Genomic DNA, 21,093 nt, shown 5'->3' with positions numbered 1-21,093 from the left:
GAGAGAGAGAGAGAGAGAGAGAGAGAGAGAGAAAGAAAGACCCTGGGGGCTCCGTGGCCTATGGGCTGTAGACTAGAGGTTTCGTTTCTAGTTTACTAGACTCTCGTCTCCCTGCGGGCAGAAACCTAATTAGTCTTGATTTCCTGCCACCCAGCACCAGACCTGGCACAGCACAGATGCTCAGTAAAATAGTTACCGACTGAGTAGAGGAAAGGGCAGCGATGAGGATTAAACTTGTTAATGGGCATGAAGTACGTGGCATGGCGTGCGTGGCATGGCGTGGCATCTGCCCCACCATGAGGACCCGGCGAGGGCAGCCCCGGGACTGGTGTGTGCCAACTGCTGGAGCTGAGAGAATGGAGATGTTCGCCCCTGGAGATTTCCAGGCCTATGGGCAGGGGAGGAGGGTTTAGTTGTAAGACACACAAGCCCAGCCATCTGTGAGAGCACAGCCTTATGCAAAGAGTTAATGGGACAGATTGGTCCCAAGGGGAAAGTCAGGGGGGGGGGGGAAACTGTGAATCAGATCGAGCATATAATCAGCCTTGAAACTGACAGACTCACCTGCCTCTGGGAGGCAGATGGTGGGAGGGGACATTTCCTCGCGATGGCCTGGGGGTGGGGCTGGAGATGACACGGGGTGTGTGGCAGGAGTCACGCTTTATCCCTGGCCTTTATTCTGAAGGAGCCAGGGAGACATTGAAGGTTGTTGAGCACGTGAGTGATTCAGTGAGACAAACTTAATCATTTGCCAGGAGGGTCTGGCAGCAATAACTACAATAATAATAATAGCTAATGTTTATGTAGTGCGTGTTAAGTGCCAATCACTTTTTTTTTTTAAGGAATTGGGGGAGGGGAACAGCGTTGGGGAATCGGGGAAGGGGAACAGACAAGTCGCTGTCCTTTTGTTCTTTAGTCTAGTTGTGGAGGATGTCGCTTCACTGGCCCATGTTGGTATTATCATTGTGCTCTTCCTGGGTAAGGCAGCGGCTCACCAGCTCACGGTGGCTAACAGCAGCTCACAGTGGCTGCCAGCGGCTCACTCTGGCTGCTGGCCACTCACGTTAGCTTATGGCAGCCCACTGCAGTAGGAGCTGCAGCCTACACTGTCGCTGGCGACTCATGGCAGCCCAGCTCCAGGTGGAGCTGTTGTTCACCATCTTAGCTGTAGAGGGCGCAGTGTCACTGGCCCTCATGTGGGAACCGAACCAGGGCCCAGCTGCTCAGAGCTCCCGCTCCCAAGCCAACTCTTAACCAACTGAGCCCGCCCCCAATCACTTTTCTAAGTACTCTGTGAAGTCCTTGTCACAACCATCCATTGACTCCTGAGAATTATTATCCCCGCTGTACAAATAACAAACTAAGGCGCAAAGGGGTTAAATGACTTATTCAAGATAAGAGAGCTAGAAAGTGGCAGACCTGGGTCTCAAACCCAGGCTACCTGGCTGCAGAATCTGTACACTTGACCACTCCACAGCGCCCCTCAGCAAACGCCTCACTGCAGTGTTTCTCACAAGAACCACCTGAAGCTTCAGTGAAAAGCGCAGTCGCCCAGGCACCGCCCCCGGGAAGAACATCTGGGTGGGACTGAGCAGGGGCCTGGGAATCGGAACCAATCTCTGAGGTCCTGGGTCTGTTCAGATGCTCTCCATTGTTCTTATTCAACTGCAAAGGGCTGGACTGTGAGACACTGGTTATCTCTTAGGACAAGCACGACAGGGCAGGGCAGGGCAGGCCCAGGGTGGGTTCTGCAGCTCACAGGTGGGGGTTCTTCGCACCTTCTTGCTGTCCTTACAGTGGGCTTTGTCGTTTGGCTGTGCCCTCCATGCCCCTCAGGGCCAGAAGATGGCTGCTTCTACTGTATGCCCCAAGGCCTCACTCAGCCATGTCCGCAGGTGGGGAAAGGGACAGCTTCTCTCCGTCAAGGAGGAAATGCTTCCCCCAAAACTCGAGATCCCACTGACGAAGGCGGGACACGTGCCCAGCTCCAGTGTGGCGGGGCAGCTGGACCGAGAAGGGTCAAGGAGGAGGGCTTAGCAGCGGAACCCAGTCGCCAGGGCCCCTCCGCAGAGCCACCCCCTGCCACTGCCTCGTCAGGCTGGACTAGAGCAGGAGTTCTCAAAGCTGGTGCGCAAAAGAATTACCTAGCAAGCTCGTTAGAAATAGTTATAAAGACTTCACCACGATCGCTGCCTCAGACTCTCTGGTACGTGATCAAGTTTGAACACTGCTGGACCAGGAGAAAGGGAAGAAAGGATGGAAATCCATCAGTGTCTGGCACACAGTAGGTGCTCAGCAGATCTGACTGAATAAGTGAACGAGCACTGGGAGTGGGAAGGAGGGGTGGGGGCAGGGGCACGGAAAGGAAACCCCGTTCCATTTGTGGTTTCAGTTTGGCAGGTGTTTTTTTTCCTGTTTGGTGAATTCCCAGTTAGAGTGCTTGGTCAGTTGTCTTTTACTGAGGACTGTGCCTGTGACACACCTTTACTTGGGCTATAGTTTAAGTGAAAGAGGATATTTTTATTTAGACGGAGACAGGAAATAACTGAGGACTCAGGGCAGGGACGCAGCTGGATCTCACAGAGGCTGACACCCAAAGCTAGAAATGCATCCGGGCCCCCTGCATGCTCACAGCTCACAGCGTGAGGACCACGACCCCTGCCCGGGAGCTTGTTAGAGACCCAGCCTCGGTCCCACCAGAGCTACGGAATCAGAATCCACATTTTAAAGCGATTCCAAGATGGTCTGTGTGCATGTTACAGTCGGAGAAACTGTGTCCACGGGACAGCGCCCAAGCTTTAGGCCTTCTTTTTTCAGAAGGGAAGTCCACACCGAAACGTGGTAGCTTGGTCCTAATGTCAGGGTAAGCGGATCTCATTGGCCCGGCTCCTGTCAGGTGTCTGCTGGACCAGGGCGGTGTAAGTAAGCGCCAAGGTCACCGCTAACATCCCCATTTGACTGGCAAAAAGAACTGGAGAGCAGAGAAATGATTTGGTCAAGACCCCGTAGCTAGGGAGCGGTGGAGACGGAAGTTGGTCCCAGGTCAATTTGTTTGTTCTCTCTGTCTGTCTCCCCCCCCCCCAACCTGGGAATGGGTGGCTACTCCAACATCAAAGGGCACACTCAGAGCAGCCCCTCGGTGATCAAGGCCTCCTGGAGGCTTTGGGGGGGGGGGGGATCTGCCGGTCCCGCTGTTCACAGTGGCTTCTGGAAAGAAGCAGCGTGTGAGGGAGGCGTGGGAGCGATGAGCCTGGCAAAACCAGCCAGGAGGCTGCAGCCCGCCTGGGTAACTGGGTGCTGGGTGCCCCACGCCCCTTTGTCGGCTGTTGAATTCCAGACACCTGCAACAGAACACTGTTAATAATTATGTGCTTCCACGTTCTCTGCTGCAACGTCGCCTTCTCACTGAGGCCTTCCTGGATCGCCTTCCTTAAAATTGCGTGCCCCCCGGAAAATTAGTTTTCTCCGTATCATTTCGCTATATATTTATATTAGCTATATATTGGGTTGTCGGAAAAGTCATGACGTAGATTTTCTATGTTTTTCGTTGCAAAGCTGCATCATGACTTTTCCAACAACCCAATAGTATATATTTAAATGGTTGCCTGCACACTCCCAACCAGAGCTCCGTGAAGGCAGGGATTTTTGCCTGTTTGGCTCACTGATGTGTTTCTAGTGCCTGGCACACAGGAGGTGCTTAATAAATATTTGCTGAGTAAATCCATGAATAATGACAACGGTAATAACGCTTTGACATAGCAGATCTCTAGGAGATAGGAGTGGAACTTGCCCCCATTCTCCAGGTGAGGAAACTGAGGCTTAAGGAGATAAGACTTAAGAGCCCAAACTCTTGAACAAACGCTTTGCAGTCTAGGAGCTATCTACTTTGGGGTGACTCACACCTTATGTGTGGTTAGCCCATCCCCCAAATGATCCCTGCAATGGGGTGCCTGGCTCCCTTTGCTTTCTGCTGCCTCCCGCAGACACCAAAAGCACGGGACAAAGGCAAAGGTGGGCGAACGGGATTGCATCCAAAGTCTGTGCGTCAAAGGAAACAATGAACAGAATGAAAAGGCAGCCTGCAGAATGGGAGACGACATTTGCAAACTGCATACCTGAGAAGGGGTTAATATCCAGAATACACCGCCTATGTTTCCGGGGTGCTGTGACTTGCCACCAAAGGGACGCTAAGACCCATGGTGGAGGGGCAGGTAGGCAGACAGGAGACGAAGCCCAACCAATCTCTCAGGAGGTCAAGAAGGCTCAGACACAGGAGGATGCCTGGCTCAGCATTTACCTTCCAGGAGGCTTGTGAGGACTGTTGGAGCTGGGCTGCGGGGAGGACCTGGCCACACCCACAACCCCTCCCCACCCTGTGCCTTCCAGCCTTCTTTTTGTTCACAAAGTTGTAGAGCAGAAAGTCATGATAGCATGACCAGCCATCCTAGTTCAGCACTGAAAGTCCTATGTCCTGGGTAACCCTCTGTCCCAGGCAAACAGGGACCGCTGGTCACCCTTGATCACTCCCATTGAGATTTTGGTACCAGTTCTGCTCAACTGTAGTGGCTAACATTTAAGACTCGACCATAACTTCTGATTCTCTCCTTAAACTCTGCAGCAACCTTGTGAAGTGGGCACGGTGATTATCTCCGCTAATAGGCGAGGCAGCTGAAGCTCAAAGAAGTTACGTAACTGACTAAGGTCTCACCCACAGTCAGTGGCTGAAATGGAGGTGCACCTAGAATGAGATTGCTGCCAACCGACAGGCAGTCACACCAAAAAATATCTGTGCATGCCCGTGAACAAACTTGATCATTGCCCATCACATTGTTGTCCCTTTGGCAGAGCTGTGTGCAGCATTTGGAACTACATGGGTTGATTTTAATTGCTGTTTAGAATGTCTTCCAAGATATCACACGGTGATTCAGGTTGAAGATGAAAAGTAACCGTATACCCAGAAGTACCTGGAAACAGTGTCAGGAAGTCAAATGCCCAAAGACCTTTAAAAGAACTTATTCAAGAAATAGAGAATTTCTGAGGAATATCAATATATATAAAATAAGGAATATGAAAGCATTGCATTATGATGTGTTTAATTGGCAGCTTTTTTTTTAAATTTGTCGTACGTGAAATAATGGTGCATCCTACAATCTATAACATCTTAGATTCAAAGAAGGAGGAAGATGTTTGTTTTTAGAGAAACTCTAGCACCTCACACCTGTGGCATGGATACATATTACTGCTACAGGCATAGCCAAAAATAGGTAGTGATGTCAGGTCTGTGTTGATTTAAATAAGTATATTCTGTAAATATAATGGAAAAATATCCAAGGTGGTGCCTTCGTGACAAATTTGGGAAACAGAATAGGGCTTTCAGAGTCATCATTCGGGCCTCTTGGCCTGACAGCTTTGCCCAGAAAATGAGCCCCTGTTGGTCATATTTACTCTTCATTTGAAGCCAACACTCCGTGTGATGAACTACATGTAATAAAGGAAGAAAATATTTCCAAACCGCAAACCATCAACTTCGTTAACAAAGTAGTCACAAAATTTTTTGAAAGAAAAAAAAAGAAAGAAATTTAAGCCTACCTATTTTATCTTTTATAAAGATAAACATGTTCAGTCTCTTTTTTTCTTCTTTTTTTCCTCAAAACCTCAGTGAGGACACAGGATTTTTTTTTTAGGAGTACTTGTGTTAAAGAGCACTGGTGTTCTTAGAGAGTGCTTGTAGTTTTGCCCAGAATTCCCTCAATCAGTTCCTTTCCAGTTGTTTGTTAGGATTTTGTGGTCAAGCTTATGAAACTACTGATCCATGTGGCTGAAGAAACAGAAAACCTACCTGGCATAAATGATAGGGACATTTCTTGTTTATTTAATAAGTCCAGACTTGGATGGTTTCAGAGCTGTGGCCCAGCATCTGATTTTCTCTCCCCTATGGTTACAGAATGGCTGCCACCGTTCCAGGCATCACGTCCTCACTCCAGCATATCCAAAGACAGGAAGTGGGCCAACCAGGGCAGCAAGGATGAGCTTTCCTCAACTGCCTCTCTTTCTGCCTTAAACTAGAGAGACAATCTTTTACAGAAGCCCCACAGCAGGTGTTCTCCAGTGCCTCAGTGGCTGGAACAAGGTCACATGATCACCCCTAAGCTGCCAGGGAGACCAGGAAAGCAAGCTAACATGTTCATTCTTTACAAAGAAAGGTAGGCACAGGGAATAGCTGTTGGGTGTTCATATTATGAGAATTAATAATCATTTTATCTTTTAGTTTCAGCTCCAGAATTTGTTTTTGAACATGGCTATCAAACGTATCTACCCACGGAAAGCAATGAAAACCAGACAGCCACTGTCATCTCTCTCCCTGCCAAGTCACGTGCCAAAAAGCCCACAGCCCCACCTGCTCAGAAAAGGCTTAACTGTTGCTATCCAGGTAAAGGCAGCATTGTGTCTTTCTCGTGTCAAGGATGTGACGTTTAACGGGTTCCGGGGCTCGAACTCGTGAGTTCTGAACAACTAGGCGTAGATGTGCTCCAAACTGCCTGGCTTAAAAGTCAGAGCCCCACAGTATTTGCATCATCACATACAGCCTCTCTCTCCCTGTCCCTGGTCACCATACACGGTCTCTAAGACTTTTATAGCCATGAGACTGAAACAGGATGCATGAGAATTTCATGTTACTGTGATTTTTTTCCTGTCTGTGCTATAGCTTAGGAAAGATTTTCCTTTCTTTTTTTTAAAAAAAAGACAAAACTTTTAATTTGGAAATAATTTCAGAATTACAGAAAAGTTGTAAAAATAGTATAAAAACTTTCTGTATACGCTTTATCTAGATTTCCCAAATGTTAACATATTACATTTGTAAAATATAGATATATTATAGATAGATAGATACAGATATAGATTTATATTACATTTGCTTTGTCGTTCTTTCTATGTATACATATATTTCCTCCCAAACCATTTTAGAGTCAGTAGCAGACATGATGTCCCTTTATCCCTAAGTACTTCAATGTGTATTTCCTAGAAAATACAAGGAAATTCTTTTACAGAACCACAGTACAATCATCAAAGCCAGGTAATTAACATTTATACACACTATTATCACATTACCAACCTTATTAAGATTTTACCAGTTGTCTCACTAATGCCCTCTATATCAGAAGAAAAACATTTTTCCCCTGGTCCAGGTTCCAATTCACGATCACGCTTTGCATTTCATTTTCGTGAGTCTTGAATTTCCTTTAACTTTTGTCTTCCGTGACCTTGACATTTTTGCCAAGCCCAGGCCAGTTATTTTGTAAGAGGTTCCCTCCTGTGGGGTTTGTCTGATGTTCCTTCATGATTAGATTTAGGTTTTGCAGTTCGGGCAGGAAGCACGGATGTGATGTTATGACCTCCCTGGTCAGATCAGGAGGCACGTGATATCTGTTTGTCCTGTTACTGTGGAATTAACTGTCATCATTTAGTCATGGGAGTTTCGGCCAGCCTTCTCCACTCTAAAGTTACTCTGTTTCCCTTTGTAATTCATCTTTCCTTGCCTTTTTAAGGTTGCCAATTCAAGACTGCCTATGGCATGAAGGACATGGAACGTCATTTAAAAATTCACACAGGTAAGCATCATTTTTTTTGGCCCATGTGCGCTGAACACACGCAGTGCTAGAAACGGGGGATCCACACAAGTCAGAGACATGATGTGACATAGAACCTCCCCGGAATACAAATAGAAATTAAATAAAAATAAGATGCTGTTTCTACATCCGATTTTGGCAGAGAATGTTTAAAGCAATAAAACCCAGGGCTGGAACAAGTATGAGTAAACTTAGCTAGTGGAACTGTGAATTGCTACAGCCACGCTGAAGTTAATCTGCCAGAATTAACTAAAATTCAAATGCACCTATTCGCATTTTAAGGAGAGGATTCTTTAAATGTGTCTGTGCGTGTGCATGTGCGTGTGTTTGTGTGTGTGTGTGTGAGAGAGAGAGAGAGGTGGTTGTAAAGAGAGGAATGGAGGGAAGAATAGTAACTTTTATGTATCTTTACATTTTATCATTGGATACAGTAAGTGTGTGTTATTTTTGCAATTTTGAAGGGGTAATTTACAATAATAAATACTTCCTTTTTTAAAAGGAGAGAAAAAGATCGATGCATGGAAAAGGAAAATCATGATTATTTCTAGTGATTTTAATTTTCTTTAAGGTATATTTTTTTATGGCTCCCAGATTTTCTGCATGGGCAGGAAATTGCTTTTAGGCTATTTTTTTTTTTTAAAGATTTTTATTGGGAAATTGGGGGGATGGGAACAGTGCTGGGGAATTGGGGAAAGGGGAACAGACAAGTTGCTGTCGTTTTGTTCTTCAGTCTAGTTGTGGAGGACGTTGCTTCACTGGCCCAAGTTGGCACCATCATTGCGCTCTTCTCTGGCGAGGCAGATCAGTCGCCGGCTTCTGGACGGCCGCTCACTGCGGCTGCTGGCCGCTCACGCTGGCTGCTGGCCACACACGGTAGCCCATGGCAATCCACTGCCACAGGGACTGCAGCCCACGCCGTCGCCGGCGACTCATGGCAGCCCAGCTCCAGGTTGAGCTGTTGTTCAGCATCTTAGCTGTGGAGGGCAGTGTCACTGTAGGCTATTTTTAACAGAGTATTAGATGCTCTTAATTCAATGATACGGACATGTATCAATTTAAAGAGTATAAGTTTGTGTAAAGTAGGGACACACTGAAATTTGGCTTGGGTGTCACTCATTGCCCAAAGTCTACACTTTAGCCTCAGCCTTTGGAAGATGAAATATCCAGCAGCTGTTTCTGCTATTCCTTGGCCATGGCCGTTGTTGCTTTGTTGCCCTTAGATCACCATCCCCTCTCATCAACCTCAAAATGTCATGTCACTTGGGTTTATTCTAACTATCAGAATGTTAAGTTATTAAGTTTCTAGTACTGGTAAGCAGCGACTCTCTCCACATGGGTTTCATATGCTGGAGTGCCGTCAGTCAAGCGTAGGATAGTCTTCAGGGCAAGAGTAAAGGGCTGTAATTATTAATGAGGACGGGGGAGGCATCATAAAATATAAGTGAGCGCAACGACCTCCAGTCTATTTCCGCACATCTTCTCCATACGGTTAGCCGAGCTTGGGTTTGTAGGATGGTTTCTACAGAACTGCAGTGTCTCCATCAACATCTTCCAAGTCGGAGAGTTGACAAAAAGGTGTCCTTACCTTAGTTACTTTCAGAGACGAGGTCGCGGCCAGGAACAAGAGTAGCAGGGCTCTTTACCCGCAGAGCTAGCTAGCCAGCACGTGCCCAGTGTTGCAAATACTCGTACACAGGATGGCGACCCCAGGAGCTACCTAGCAGCTGACAATAATGAGAAATTATTGTTCCTGGATTTTTAAATTTGACTACTAACATTTTTAATAATGAAATTATAATCCTTAATATACTTTCAGACATTCTTAAATGCCAGATGGTGATTCTATGATGACAGCGATCAGCTTTGGCTGACAATTGGTCTGAGCACTTGGCTGCTATTTAGGATTTGGCCAAAATACATATTGGACATATACAGTAAAAGGTGAAAATACTGACTCACATCCACCTCCTTCTTATCCCATGCCCAGAAGTTACCGGTCTTAATAGTCTAGTGTGACTCATTCGTAGATTTTGGCATGCCTGTACCAAGCGTAAAAACACACACAATTTACTTTTTGTATCTCTTATTAATATTGTATCACTGCAACTTGCTGTGTTTCATTTACTATTGGACATCTTCCCATGTTAATAAGTTCATATCTACTTCATCTCGATGGACAAGTGAGGAACTGGTTCAATAATTTACAGTACATCCATAGAGTGGAATAAGTCAGCCTTAAAAGTCATATTGTGGGTACTAATGAGGTGAAAAGGTGATCAAAATTATTTTAAGTGCAAGAAAGCAGTCACTGGGGAGGCAGTGTTGCATTTGGCTGAGAGAATGAGACAGTCCTGGGTTCTAATCCCAGTTGTTTCAAGAAATAAAATCATTCACAGGCACAGTGTTTAAATTGATGTCGGCCAAGAAGTTTTTTGTACCAAAAAAGCACACCTTATACATAGGCACACACAAAAAAAAAATTGGAAAAATATACATTAAAAAATTAGCAGTTATTCAGGGCTGACAGGTTGACACGTGTATCATGAGCACAGATTTAGCTGCTAGAGCAAAGAAACCCAGAGACCCGCTCAGACAAGGTAGGGCTTTATGTCTCCCTCATAACTGACCACAGGTAAGTACCCGACCTAGGGCAGGTAGGTGGTTCTGTCCTATGAGATCACAAGTTCCTTCTCTGGCATTAGGGTCCATTCTATTCCATTATCCACCCTCTGCAGGTGGGCTGCCCTCACCTGCCCACACCTGCCAGTTCACCCTCATGTCTGGTTACAGCTGGCAACAAGGAGGGGAAAGTGAAAAAGTTATAAAGCAAGCAATTTCCTTTTGCGAAAGGGACACAGTTACCATCTCTGCCATTCCATTGATGACTTTGTTGTTGAATCCCAGATCACTGCGAGTGAGGCTAAAAAATGTAATCGTTCAGGCCGGCCGAGTGGCTCAGTTGGTTAAGAGCTCGCTCAAGAGTTTGAGCTCTGAGCAACAGCGGTTCGATTCCCAGCCTGAGCTGTGCTGCCACTGAGCTGCCAACAGGTGGCAGGATGGCTCAGCTAAAAAAAAACAACCATATAAAATAAAAAAATGTAACCTTTTGCTGGTCAGCCATAAGCTCCTAAAACATAGGGGTTGCAGGTTTTAGGGTATGTCTGTTGTGAAGAGGAAAAGAGAGAAAATGGGTAAAAGAGACAAAGCAGTTTCTTATTTTACTGAGCTGCACTTTAACATTTTATTTCAGTTGCCTTTAGTTTTAATGAGGGACTCAGATTCAATGTAGGAAAAATTAGAAAACACCAATAATAGCATAATAATAAAAGAAAATAGAAGAAACACCACCACCACCCCAAAGATGTTAGCTCTTTGCCAATCACCCATCCAGCTTTTGGGAGTTTTCTAAAGCTTCTTTGGTGACTGTGTGTTACTCTTCCCAAAGCAGCGGGAAATGAGCCTTTTTATATTTTTATTTATTTTTTATATTTTTATATTTAATTTTTATATTTCCTGATGTCCTCTGTGTGTGTGTTTGAAGGAGACAAACCCCATAAGTGTGAGGTCTGTGGCAAGTGCTTCAGCCGGAAGGACAAGCTGAAGACCCACATGCGGTGCCACACGGGCGTGAAGCCGTACAAGTGTAAGACGTGTGACTACGCTGCTGCCGACAGCAGCAGCCTCAACAAGCACCTGAGGATACACTCCGACGAGCGACCCTTCAAGTGCCAGATCTGCCCCTACGCCAGCCGCAACTCCAGCCAGCTCACCGTCCACCTGCGATCCCACACAGGTAAGTCCCTCGCAGTGTTCTCGCTCTGTGCTCCTCACTTCCCCCCTGCTTCAGCCATCAGCATCTTAAAGCATATAGTCACGACGGAAGTCCATGGACTGGGGACATTTGGTCACCTGTCCTGTGCGGTTTTGCTGTGCATCTGCCCGGAAGTACCTGTCTCAGTAAAATAAGGGGAAACATCAAGTTTATAACAATATATATATATATATATGTATCTTTATGTAACTTTATAACTTACTCACTAGTATTTAATGGAGGAGGTACACTAAATGAAATAGAGTTATAAGGAATGCATTTTTAATGAATTTCTGCATAATGGCTGGTTAGGCATTTCACTTAAATGTTTAAGTATATTCTGATTAGTTCAGCATGGGACAGCTTGATGGAAAAACTCAGTCGAGTAGGTAACAAATTATGTATGTTTTCCTTTGGGCAAGTGTATCCATTAGCTAGTGATACAATGATGCTGTGTAACAACCACCACAAAAGCTCAGTGGTATATTATCATAAGCATTTATTGCTCCCAAACTTCAGGTCAGCAGGGGGTTGGCTAGACAACTCAGTTGATCTTGACTGGGCTTAATTGTGCGGAGAAGGCTGGGTGTCCACTGACCTTGGCTGAGTGACCACTGACCTTGCCTGGGGATCTGGCTGTAGGTTAGCTGGCTATCTTGGGCTGAGACGGACTGGCTCTGCTCTACATACTCGTATCTCGCATCCTCCTTCTGTCACCATTGGGCTACCCCAGGCCTATCCTTCTCGTGACAGTGGCAGACGTACACGCACGCACGCCCCACTGCGTAAGTCCATTTCAAACCTCTGCTTGCAGCCCGTTGGCTAAAGCAAGTTATAGTTTGGGCCTGGTGTCGACGGATGGGGCTGAGCTTATTACCCACAGTGGGAGGTCACCACAAAGTTACATGGCAAGGGACAGAGATATGAGGAGGGATAAAGAATTGGGGCCACTTTTGCAAGCAACAGTCTACCCCACCATTCGCATCTCTCTGACATGCAAATGCATTCACTGTCTCCTAAGAGCCCCACAAGTCACATCCAGTCATGGGATAGGGCTTCAAGACCAGGATCTTATGGTCTCCATCAGGGCTTGGGTATGGTTCCTATTGACCTACAACCTTTGAAGTGAGCAGACAAGTTGTCTGTGCCCACACTCCCAATGTACAGTGTGGTGAAACAGAGTCAGGAGAATTACAGCAATCCTGCTGTTCTAAACAGGGGCACTTGGCAGTCACTGGTCCACAGATTTCTGAAATCCCTCTGGACAAATATTCCCAGGTCGCCGCCCCCGCGGATGGGGAATGGTTTTTGATGGGCCGTGGCTCAGCCCCTTGGTATTTTACTCTGTCTACTGGTGCCTCCTTTCCATCACCTTCCTTACCCACTTCTGAAAAGGAGCTGAAAATGTACCTTGGAGAAACTTTTTTTTAGCATGGCTTCTTGTCTACTGAACGTTGAGGACTGTTTTTTCGTTTTGTGTTAGTCTAGGTTGGTGACAGCTTTGCTGGTATTTTCCTGTGTATCAGTGTGCCAACAGCCACATCCACAATTTTCTGGAGACTTCCCTTTCCTCTCCAGCCAATTATAAGCACTTTGGGCATATAACCTTCTGTGGGTTGAATCCCTCAAGACTTCTAGGAATCCTTGTGCAACCAAGAGAACTTACTTGGCACCAGTTTCATTCTTTTGGAGATTTTAACAAAAGTCTTGCATTCACACCTGTCATTTCTCGTTCAGCCTTCCCCCTGAGACCCCTGGACCGTTGTCCCTGGGCTTCTGTCTGACTTTGCAAACCTGTAGCTGGTTGGAAATGAGAAACTTTCACCCAGCACATCTTTGATTTTTCTCTATTCTCTCTAAATTCCATTTAGAAAATGGCCAGTTCTCTTTTGAGTGTGTCTCTTTCTTGTGATACCTATCACGTACAGCTAGCTGGTAACATACTTTCACTGTTCTTCCTAGAATTAATCTCTGTGACCAAGTCCTAAATTCAAGAGGAATAGTTTCTATCTTCTAAGTTACCACAGGCAACAGTTTTACCAAATGTTTGTCACTATATAATGTGCATTGCCACTTTCCCAGCCTCTACCTGCCACCCAGACCCAAAGCCAATGCTACATGGTTAAGTTTTCCATTATAGCAGAATTCCATGTCTCAACACCAATATCTATATCCGTGGGGATCAGCTGAGTTTTGTCTGAACAGCTCTGCTGATCCTGGCTAGGCTCACAAATCTGAAATCTGAGACTTGCTGGCCATGGGCTTGCTGTCCCCTGGCCTTGGCTGCAGCTCTGTAGCTTTGCGCCACGTATCTGTCGTCTTCCTCCTGGGATCAGCAGGCTAGATCAGGCTTGACCTTCTCATGGCGATGGATGACAGAGGTGCAAGCGAGCAGACCCCAATGCACAAGCCCGTTTCAAGCCATTACTTGTGTCAAGTCTACATAACATGCCGTCAGCTAACTCCAATGACATGAATGAGCCTATTGTCTGAGGTCATGGCAAGTCATCCTGCCCCGGTCAGGAGAGTGTGCATAATTACATACATGGCAGAGGCCATGCTACAGGGAAGGGTGGGCGGTGAGGAGATTTGGGGACATTTCTGGAATCTACTACAGCAAGTTAAGACATTGACATAACTGATGCCCAAATGATTTTCTTTAGAAATCGCCGCAGCCCAAGTTAGAAGGTTTCATTTATGAAAGTGATTCAGAATCATTTTGACTTAGAAGGATACAGTTACCATTTATAGTAGCATCTTTAACGGGTCTAGAAAACATGTATTTTCTAAAAATGTAAGTGTGTGCCATTTGTGCACTGTCTCCATGGAGTGTTCATTTCCCTTTTTAGATCTGTGGCACTTACAATTTTACAAATGTAAACTTAATAGGATTTTGTTTTTGCCCTTCCTTCACTTTGATCGATTGGCTACATTGTCAATCGTCTTAGTAGCAACCTAAGCTCAAGAACCATCTGTCTGTCAGCTTAGATATGTCAATTGCTTATTCACTCAACATTCATCAAGCCTCCACTAGTACTAGACACTGGGGATCAGCTAATGGGCAGGAACAAACACAGCCATTAGCTTATGGTCCAGTGGGACTGTTACTCACCAATATGACTCATTTAAGAGGACGAAGGGGTTTAAACTCTTTGCGTTCATGTCAGAAGTGGTGTTAAGCTCTGCAACTCAGCTATGAGATCTGGTTTTTCTAGGTTTCACCTCTGCTGACTTGTTTAAAAAATAAAAAGCAAACAGATTGTCACTACTTTGGGCAGGGGTGTGACGGAAAAACCTAGTAGAACATACTGGAGCAGAGACTCTTATTGAGTTCACAGACATCTTCATGCATGAATAGCATGTAGGAGGTCCATGAGCTTGGAAGGGAAAACATTTTACATCTTCATTTTCACTAACTGGTACTGAAATTTGATATGTCCTTAATTATGAAAATAGGCAGCCAATCTGATAACGGTGCATATGAATTATTGTCAGTAGAAATCCCAGATCTTCTCATAACGGATGTTGTCGGTAGATCAAAATCTTTTCCACTCTTCTTTATTTAGAAACGATTGTAGTGTCTAGACCCGCCGTTAGATCTTATTATTTAATGTATTGATAAAACCCACCCATTGCCATACCACAGATTTTTTTCTTTTGATTTTCGTAGTAACTATTTCAATATCATTGGTTTCATTTGTATTCCTATTGATTTTTATTTTCGTTTACTTTGTGTATCAAAGCATTCGTTTACTCTGTGTATTTAAGAAAGGGTCCATGGGTTTCAGTAAACTGGGAAAAAAGGGTTGATGGTGTAAGAAAAGGTTAAAAACATGTAAGGCGGGGTCGGCAAACTTTTTCCATAAAGTGCCAGATAGTGACTATTTTTAGGTTTTGTGGGCCATACGGTCCCTGTCACAGTTGCTCACCTCTGTCTTGAAAGCATCCATAAACAACACATAAACAAATGGGCGTGGCTGTATTCCAATAAAGCTTTATTGACAAAAGCAGGCTGTGGGCTGGAACTGGCCCATGGTCTATAGCTTACCATTCCTTGTTCTAGAGTTTAGTGTATATGCTCTTGGTATTTAGGCCTACAAAGCATTATGTAGGTTTGGCCTTCTCAATTTTCTCAAAGCTCGTTACGTTTGCTTCCTGCCATCTTTCATTGTATGTATTAAGCAGCTCCTGGTGATGCGTTAAGCCTTATACCAAAAAGCTGGAACACAATCCTACTCTTTTGAGCTGATGGCCTCAGAAAGCGAACATCGGTCCCAATGTACAGCTAATCACCCAGCATCTAAGAATACCAGCTTTGGAGTCAGCCTGGGTTGGAATCCAAGCCTTGCCACACACTCCTGGGTGACCATGAATAATTTTTCTAATCTCCGTAGGCCTCAGTCTCCTTTTTTGTACAATAGCATTAAGAATAGCTATTGATAATAGTTCCTACCTCATGGGCATGTTGGGAGCATCCAATGAGACTATTCTTGTGGAGTGCTCAGCAGAGCGTCTGCCATCCTGGAAGCAACGGAAGAACCTTAGCTGCTGTCATTTTGCTTACACAGTACCGACATAGGCGGGGTCACCAATGTGCTTGCATTCACAGTGTCTTAGATGCTTTGGACTTGACAGTCATTGATGAAATAAATTTGGATTATCACGTCCTTTTGGATGTTCGCAGTTGCACTTTCCCTGCTCATCTTTCAGCGAATATGAATTTTTTAAAAAATGAAGCAGCTGGATTTTGTAACTTCACAAGTAAAGAACGCAACTGGCAATGTGGGATAAAGTTTGCACAATCGACACATCTGTATTAATAAAAATCTGCATAAAGTATAAGCTGGGCATTTCGGTCATTGTAAAAAGAATATTCTGATGAGTGAGCATGGAGCTGATTCGAAAATGTGTCCTTCGATCTGTTACAACGTGTAACTCCATCAAAATCAACGGATTATGTAAAACTGGACAACTGTGAGCCAGTAACTAAGTAGCGGCGTGGTCACGTTAACTGTGTGAACGATAGCTTGATTGTTTTAAAGCATATACTAAGTATATTTCTTATTTTACTTAGGACAATTAAATAGCTCTTTTCCATCTCCGTTTGTTTTCCGGGTTTTGTAAAGGTGGTGGTTCACCAAGCGTGTGGTGGTGGTTTAGGTTTGGGGAAAGAGGAGAAGTCCCCGACCCCCCCCCCTCACACACACCCCCTTTTTTATTTTCTCCCAGGGGCTGCAGTTAGAAGGTCTCCACACGCCCGCCTTGGTGTGAGCGATTTTCTGGTGTGTGCTTCGGGGGGATCCGCTGTGATTATTGCCTGCCTGTTCTTATCGAAACTCACCTTGTGTTGACAGGGGACGCCCCCTTCCAGTGCTGGCTCTGTAGCGCCAAGTTCAAAATCAGCTCGGACTTGAAAAGGCACATGCGCGTGCACTCGGGGGAGAAGCCTTTCAAGTGCGAGTTCTGCAATGTCCGCTGCACCATGAAGGGAAACCTCAAGTCGCACATCCGCATCAAGCACAGCGGGAATAACTTCAAGTGTCCGCACTGCGACTTCCTGGGTGACAGCAAGGCCACCCTCCGGAAGCACAGCCGCGTGCACCAGTCGGAGCACCCGGAGAAGTGCTCGGAGTGCAGCTACTCCTGCTCCAGCAAGGCGGCGCTGCGCATCCATGAGCGCGTGCACTGCACCGACCGCCCCTTCAAGTGTCATTACTGCAGCTTCGACACCAAGCAGCCCAGCAACCTGAGCAAGCACATGAAGAAGTTCCACGGGGACATGGTCAAGGTCGAGGCCTCGGAGAGGAAAGACACTGGCCGCCAGGGCAGCCGGCAGGTGGCCAAGCTGGACGCCAAGAAGACTTTCCACTGTGACATATGCGATGCCTCGTTCATGCGCGAGGACTCGCTCCGCAGCCACAAGCGGCAGCACAGTGAGTACAATGAGAATAAGAGCTCGGACGTAACCGTCCTGCAGTTTCAGATCGACCCCGGCAAGCAGCCGGCCGCGCCCCTCACTGTGGGTCACCTGCAGGTGCCGCTGCAGCCCAGCCAAGTGCCCCAGTTCAGCGAGGGCCGAGTCAAAATCATCGTGGGGCATCAGGTGCCGCAGGCCAACACCATTGTCCAGGCTGCGGCCGCCGCCGTGAACATCGTACCGCCCGCCTTGGTGGCCCAGAACCCAGAGGAACTCCCTGGGAACAGCCGGCTGCAGATCTTGCGTCAGGTCAATCTGATCGCCCCTCCTCAGCCCTCAGGGTGTCCGAGCGAGGCGGGCGCGATGACCCAGCCGGCTGTCCTGCTGACCACGCACGACCAGACCGACGGAGCCACTCTGCACCAGACTCTCATCCCCACCGGCCCGGGCGGCCCCCAGGAAGGCGCTGGCAACCAGACTTTTATCACCAGCTCGGGGATCACTTGCACAGATTTCGAAGGCCTTAACGCGCTGATTCAGGAAGGGGCAGCCGAAGTGACCGTGGTGAGCGATGGAGGCCAGAGCATCGCTGTGGCCACCACAGCTCCGCCCATATTCTCCTCCTCCTCCCAGCAGGAACTGCCCAAGCAGACTTACTCCATCATTCAAGGAGGGGCCCACCCAGCGTTGCTCTGTCCAGCGGACTCCATACCAGATTAGTGCTTAAAAAGAAAGAACCGAGGGGGGGAAATGTGACAAAAAAAGAAGTCATACGTAGAGTTCTGTAAGAGGTTTGCCCTTAATGTTTTTAAGGATTGTTGTGAAAACACACACACACACGTAATAAATTGTAATTTTGTATTGCTTACTATCATTTTTTAACGCTATGGTAACTTGGAGGCCAGCTCTGCATCACCCAGTCGTAATAACTGTTACAGAATCTTAAATGTTACCAACGTGATTCCGATCAGGGCTTGGAATTAAAAGCGTTGAGTAGTGAATACAGCTGTTTGTTTCCAACTTGATTTCCCGATTCTAATAAAGGTTTTTTCCGTCTCATTAAATTTGTGTAGTAGATGGTGCTTCCCAGCTGCTCTTTAAGTCCCCATTCTGAATATCCCCCCAGAGCTTGGGGTTTGAGCACATGGACACAAATCTATTGGCATGAAGGACCATTTTCTACATAATGTTATATGGGTATTTGACACCCCCCCCCCCCNCAGAGCTTGGGGTTTGAGCACATGGACACAAATCTATTGGCATGAAGGACCATTTTCTACATAATGTTATATGGGTATTTGACACCCCCCCCCCCGGAAAAGTTTAGTGCTAATGAGAAAAAAAAAAGGAATGGTTTCCTAATAAATTAATACATGACTAAAATATACCAAATGTTAATGAGTCTTTACTCACGGTATGATTTGGGGTTGAGAAGGTTTGAATTATGATATAATTAAAGAGAACTTGTAGAAGCAAAGGTTTTTAGTCCTCATAAATATTATACAAACGTCCTACCTCCTTAACAGTCAAATATGTGTGGTGCTTCAATTGACCTAATTACCGTTTTCATTTTGAAACTTAAGACTGACGAACCAGACATTTCTGTTTAGAGGCAAATATGATGCAAGTTCTTACTAACGTTTAGGACTGGAAAAGCACCTAGGTTTTTCCAAAGCATAGGCTATACTGAGGAGAGGGAAATTGAAATTTTTATTGTTTTGAATCGAAATGCTGTTTGATCGGTAGGTGGCGCCAGAGAGCAAGCTAGGATGACCCATGCTTATACCCAAAGACAAGACCTAGGGAGGTAGTATTAATGTCTCTGATTTCCAGACTCTAGCATCATCTTCAACTCACGGTGGGCCCTTAATAAATATTGAAGGAATGAAACATGCTCTCACAGAGTGTCAGCAAAGATTGGTGAGGGAAGGTTACTCTTGTGCCGAGATGTATATTAAAAATGTTTGGAGAACACTTAGATAATTTTTGCCAGTTTTCGTGCACCTTTTCTTCCCTAAAGTGTTCATGCAGCCCAGCTCACGTTTACACAAAAGATATATAACAAACTAAGGAAATATACAAAATGATGATGCTGGGATCCCTGAGGGCTGCCTGTTGGAAGTGGAAAGTCAGCTGCCCTTATGAAATAGATACAGAATTCAAGCTGGGTTTGTCTCCTTTCTTTCTTGGATCTTTAATATTTGAACACAATTCTGATAACTTACCATGTTTTCTTTGCCAGAATGTCTTTATTTTCATGTCAGCAATGGTAATACTGATTAACTATGGTTTGGTAAGAAATTGAAAAAACCTGCAGCATCCTACGTTAATATTTTAATGTCATTGCTTTAGAATTATTGCTTGAAGCCCTCAGGAAACTGTTCAGCGGATACATTTTATCTGGGAAACGTCTGTTGTCATGCACCTGTTTTCTACTTCTTTCTTTTTCCCCAGAGTGCCCCTTTTTTCAACTTTTAAAGGAGTTTTTTTCCCAAATTATAAATGTAATATGTACTCAACATAGAAAATATGGGAAACACATTATATTATTTAGACAAAATTAATGTCAGTAATAATCTTCCTGTCCAGTTGTAAAAATTGTGACCATTTTGATAGACTTTCTTCTAATTTTTTTTCCATGCTGATGTATATGTTTTCTTCTCCAGTTACAGAGTTGAGGGTTGATTTAAGCAAACTGTTTCCTTTACTGTATTTCTTTTTATACCTTTATATCTCCACCTAGCTGCTGCCCTCCATAGATACATACATATACATGCATGTACATATACACACATGGGGTTTTTTAAAATAAGAACAACAGTAAAACTTTCTCCTTGCAATAAACTATATACAGAATTATACAAAAACCAATGACCTTGCTTGGCACTTATCTCCAGCCCGCAACCTTTCTCATTCCACCCAAGGTGAGTTAAGTTTTCTCTGTATTCATACCAACATACATAGATTCAAAAAATAACATAGAAAGGTTTTTTTCCCCTATTTTTGTAGTAATTGTGTCACACTATGTACATTTCTCTGCGACTTGCTCTTATCGTATTAACGGTGCTATAGGTCCATACAGCTATCCCTAACTTATTTTTTTAAACAAAAGTTAGAATGTGGCTATACCATGCTTGATTCAACCATCTCCCTACTCATGGATATTTGGGGAGGGCTTGTATTTGCATTGATTCAGATGACTTTCAAAAGGGTGTCTCATCTGGTGTGGCCCAACTATCACCAATCTTGGGTGTTATCCATCTTGTCAATCTCATGAGCGAAGTGAGTCACCTGGCCTTTGTGCAGTTCCCCAGCTGGTGTTTTGTTTGGCATTTCTGTGGCATCTCTGCATAGACTTGGATCACTTCCATTGTTCTCTGCCATAAACTTTAAACCCATACTCCCTCAGTTTTCCCCTTGGGTTCTTGGGAACTTGGGGATATGAACTCCATGTCTGTCATATATTGCTGAGTTTTCTCCCCTCCCATCCTTTGTCTTTTGACTTACTGTATGGAATTGTTTCCATCTAAAAATAACTTTTTTTTTTTAATGCAGTCGAATTCTTCCATTGCTTAATTTGTGGCTCCTGTATTTTCTAAGAAAGTCCTCCCTCCTTCTGAGGTTTTTTTCTTTAATATTTTTATTGTTTGTTTTTAGTTAGCACCTTACTACAGCCTGAATTCATATTTATATATGTGTAATACAGGAGTTTGACTGCCCATATATACCACGACCTT

At 45.1% G+C, this 21,093-nt stretch overlaps 1 protein-coding gene across 3 annotated transcripts in view; it reads left to right on the top strand.

The window, feature by feature from the left end:
- Positions 1-21,093, top strand: part of ZFP64 (ZFP64 zinc finger protein) — a 77,210-nt gene that overhangs the window by 10,255 nt on the left and 45,862 nt on the right. For 2 of the 3 annotated variants that reach the window (XM_019640984.1, XM_019640983.1), the window contains exons 3-6: positions 6,269-6,430; positions 7,548-7,610; positions 11,170-11,421; positions 16,794-18,420. In XM_019640984.1, coding sequence (XP_019496529.1) covers positions 6,269-6,430; positions 7,548-7,610; positions 11,170-11,421; positions 16,794-18,076 — 1,760 coding nt within the window. In that variant the 3' untranslated portion in view covers positions 18,077-18,420. Of the gene's footprint in view, positions 1-6,268; positions 6,431-7,547; positions 7,611-11,169; positions 11,422-16,793; positions 18,421-21,093 lie in introns of those variants that run through there. The other variant, XM_019640985.1, reaches the window with a different exon arrangement.

Source organism: Hipposideros armiger, unplaced genomic scaffold, assembly GCF_001890085.2.
Source record: "Hipposideros armiger isolate ML-2016 unplaced genomic scaffold, ASM189008v1 scaffold_54, whole genome shotgun sequence".
NCBI classification, from domain to species: domain Eukaryota; kingdom Metazoa; phylum Chordata; class Mammalia; order Chiroptera; family Hipposideridae; genus Hipposideros; species Hipposideros armiger.
This window is presented reverse-complemented; position numbering and strand designations above follow the sequence as displayed.